Raw genomic sequence first — 2847 nt, forward strand, 5'->3', positions numbered from 1 at the left:
GCATGACATGTTCTTGTAAAATGTCTCTATGTGAACGAACTTAGGGACGTAGGTAGATTTTCACCAGCTCGCTAATAACTGCACACCGGTATGTTCATGTCAACTGATCTTGACTGACTGAATGGGAATTAGCTGTCGGCCTCAAAGTAGGTGGAGTTCCAGGTCACACCTATCAATGACGTGGACCAATGGCAGTAAGATGTTAAGCAGCTGGTAAGAAGTTTTTCCTGAAAGTTCGCCCTAGAGAGCTTTTATGAACCACCGAAACTAACTCAAAAACACCAATCCTGCTTTTGCTTTGAAAAGACCAAGCAGATGTAATGGGAAAATTTTAATTTTTTTAAAAAAAATGTGCTGCAAACCAATTGAAAATGAATGTGACCATGAAAAAGGCTGGAACAGGAGGAAACGTAGTCCTGTATGTATTTGTATTAAATAAATATTAATATTCACACGTTGCATTTTAATTGATTCAGCCTATTGTTATCACCCAGCTTTCTCCAGTTTAACTTATTTGGGCCTTAGTTTAACTTATTCATCTTTTGGCTCATTCATTGCAATTTGATGAGTAGGCTACTATTATTGATTTAATGTGCACTGCAGAAAATGTACTGCAGTAAATTTTGTTAACTGCCATTATTAATGAATCACTTTTTAATAATTTTACTCTTTCGTATTCTGTCTTTTTCTTTCAAGCTTTTCTGTATAGCTCAGTAAATGCTATTGTTCACAGACAAGAAATCCTATCACCAGTTTATTAATAATCTCAGTTTGGCTAAACATAAATTTATGTGTTCTGAAAAAGTGAATAGCACATTTTAATACTTTCTTATTATAGGGGGTTTACCAACTTAGTGAGTAGTATTTGGCGGGCCATGTGATATCAACATGGTGGCAACTGTGAATGGGGGACCACCCCTTCATAGAATAAAAAAGATTTTTCTCAGACATTGACATGACTAAAGTCTTCAACACATGTGAGTCATCTTAAACATATTGTCAAAAGTAATACTTTTTTTATTAGGTAAAAGAAAAATGGTTATGTCTTAAAATTAAAATTACTTTTCGGTTACTTGTGAACCTTCAATATCATTAGTTCAATCATATATTGAATTTTCATCAATCTTCTTTTTAATCCAAGGAAGGAAGTAGGAGATTTTTACATAGAGCTCAGGATACTTTCTACTTGTACAGTCATCATAAAATGTATATGCAGCAATTGCTAACGGTGTAGTATTGCAGATAAGAGGACTTCCTGAATCACCCTATAAGAGGGGAGAGAGACACACAGATATTGATAATATGATATAATATAATATAATATAATATAATATAATATAATATAATATAATATACCTGACAAAAAGCGTGTTTCCCATCAGAGACACTACAGATCATTCTTTCAGAGCTGAAGTAGTCCTGCCACTTGTTTTTACATTCAAAGCTAAACTGCAGTTTGAGAGTGACTTCCCGCAGCACACTTGATGCTCGATGATCTTTTGGGTTTTTTACACCCCAGCCAGCAATGGAGCATTTCACATTGGCTGGTATTTTCCCATTTTTCTTAGGAAGAGGCATAACTTTCACAAATTTATTTAGCTTGGCTTTGGTCTTCAGCTGCAAATTATGGAGGTCAGTGAATTAATTCATTTTACAAGATGCAAACAAAGTAAATTTAGAGTCACAATCGTTGAAAGGGAAAATACCTTTAGTAACATGATATCGTGGCTTTCGTCTTTCTTGTTATTCTGGTCGTACATAGGATGTTGAATATATTTTTCCACTTGGATTCTTTGCTGGCTGTTCTCCTGTTTGCTAATATTGTGTGCTCCCAGAACAACTAATAAGTGGTTTCGACTAGAGAAATCACTGAAATTGCGGATGGAATTTATAAATGTAATAATCAGGCAATTTTGGTCTATTTGTGTAACTAAAATACATATGTACAGACAGATAAAATAATAGCTTTGAGACTACAAACAGACTTTTTTTAAGTAACTTATTTATATAAACAATCATACACATGCAGGTTGGGACATACTCACTTTAAACAGTGTGCTGATGTCAGTACATAATCATGTCTAATCAACATCCCTCCACATGTGTGATGTCCGTTACGCTGGAGAGATGCCATGTATGGCCTAGAATGAGGTTTAGCCTCTTTTCCTCCTGTAATACCACTCTCCATCCCAACTGTGACCAAAACATGTTACCATAAAGTTATTGTTATCATATTCTTTAAGGAGGAATTAAGTGTAGAGTGGACAGATTGTAAACATTTTACAAATTACATTCTATATGTTTCAACTAAACAAAACTTTGACATCTTAAGTATTTGCTCTTAAAAAAAATAAAAAGTCCTTGAAAAAAATATCCACCATTATTTTCATAAATTCAGAAAGTATTGAATAGTATCTTACCAGCCACAGAGATACCAAGGTGGAGAAGAAAAGTGTAAAGACACATTGTGCAATTCTATACTGAGAAGTAAATTCTGGGTTTTACTTTAGGTGTGGAGATGAATTCAGTATGCTCAAACCCACTCTTGCTTCCTCTAATAGTTCTCCTCCCCTTTTACCTCAAACCACAAATGTGCACAAAGTTAAAATGAGCAGGTAGGCAGCAGTGGACTCACAAACAAATGGGAGTCACAAATACAAACAGTAACAAAATCATTAAAAGTAGTATGTTTATCAGCAAAGAAATCAACCTATACTAAGAAAAAAAAAATGTTGAAATCTTTTTCCAAATATAATTTTTACTCTTTTGTAGTGTTCTTGGGTTACACATTTGGTGTCCAGCAAGAATGATCACATTCTAATGAATCACCAGTGACAGAATGTTGAC

At 34.2% G+C, this 2847-nt stretch overlaps 1 protein-coding gene across 1 annotated transcript; it reads right to left on the reverse strand.

Annotated features, from left to right (window-relative positions):
* Positions 1 to 741: 741 nt before the first annotated feature.
* Positions 742 to 2539, reverse strand: LOC127447488 (granzyme B-like). The gene is made up of 5 exons (XM_051709393.1): positions 2421 to 2539; positions 2046 to 2193; positions 1707 to 1869; positions 1357 to 1617; positions 742 to 1265 (listed from the first exon to the last, which is right to left on the reverse strand). The coding sequence occupies exons 1-5, from the start codon at positions 2464 to 2466 to the stop codon at positions 1098 to 1100; spliced, it is 786 nt and encodes a 261-aa protein (XP_051565353.1). The 5' UTR covers positions 2467 to 2539; the 3' UTR covers positions 742 to 1097.
* Between the last annotated feature and the right edge of the window lie 308 nt (positions 2540 to 2847).

The sequence above is a fragment of the Myxocyprinus asiaticus genome, chromosome 10, assembly GCF_019703515.2.
Source record: "Myxocyprinus asiaticus isolate MX2 ecotype Aquarium Trade chromosome 10, UBuf_Myxa_2, whole genome shotgun sequence".
Taxonomy (NCBI): Eukaryota; Metazoa; Chordata; class Actinopteri; order Cypriniformes; family Catostomidae; genus Myxocyprinus; species Myxocyprinus asiaticus.

Bases quoted from the DNA above. Each gene is read 5' to 3' on its own strand.
- LOC127447488 (XM_051709393.1), bottom strand. From the start codon at position 2,466: ATGTGTCTTTACACTTTTCTTCTCCACCTTGGTATCTCTGTGGCTG. The intron at 1,618-1,706 runs GTATTTTCCCTT...CATAATTTGCAG, and splicing joins ACGATATCATGTTACTAAAG to CTGAAGACCAAAGCCAAGCT. The intron at 1,266-1,356 runs GTATATTATATT...CCCCTCTTATAG, and splicing joins GGAAACACGCTTTTTGTCAG to GGTGATTCAGGAAGTCCTCT.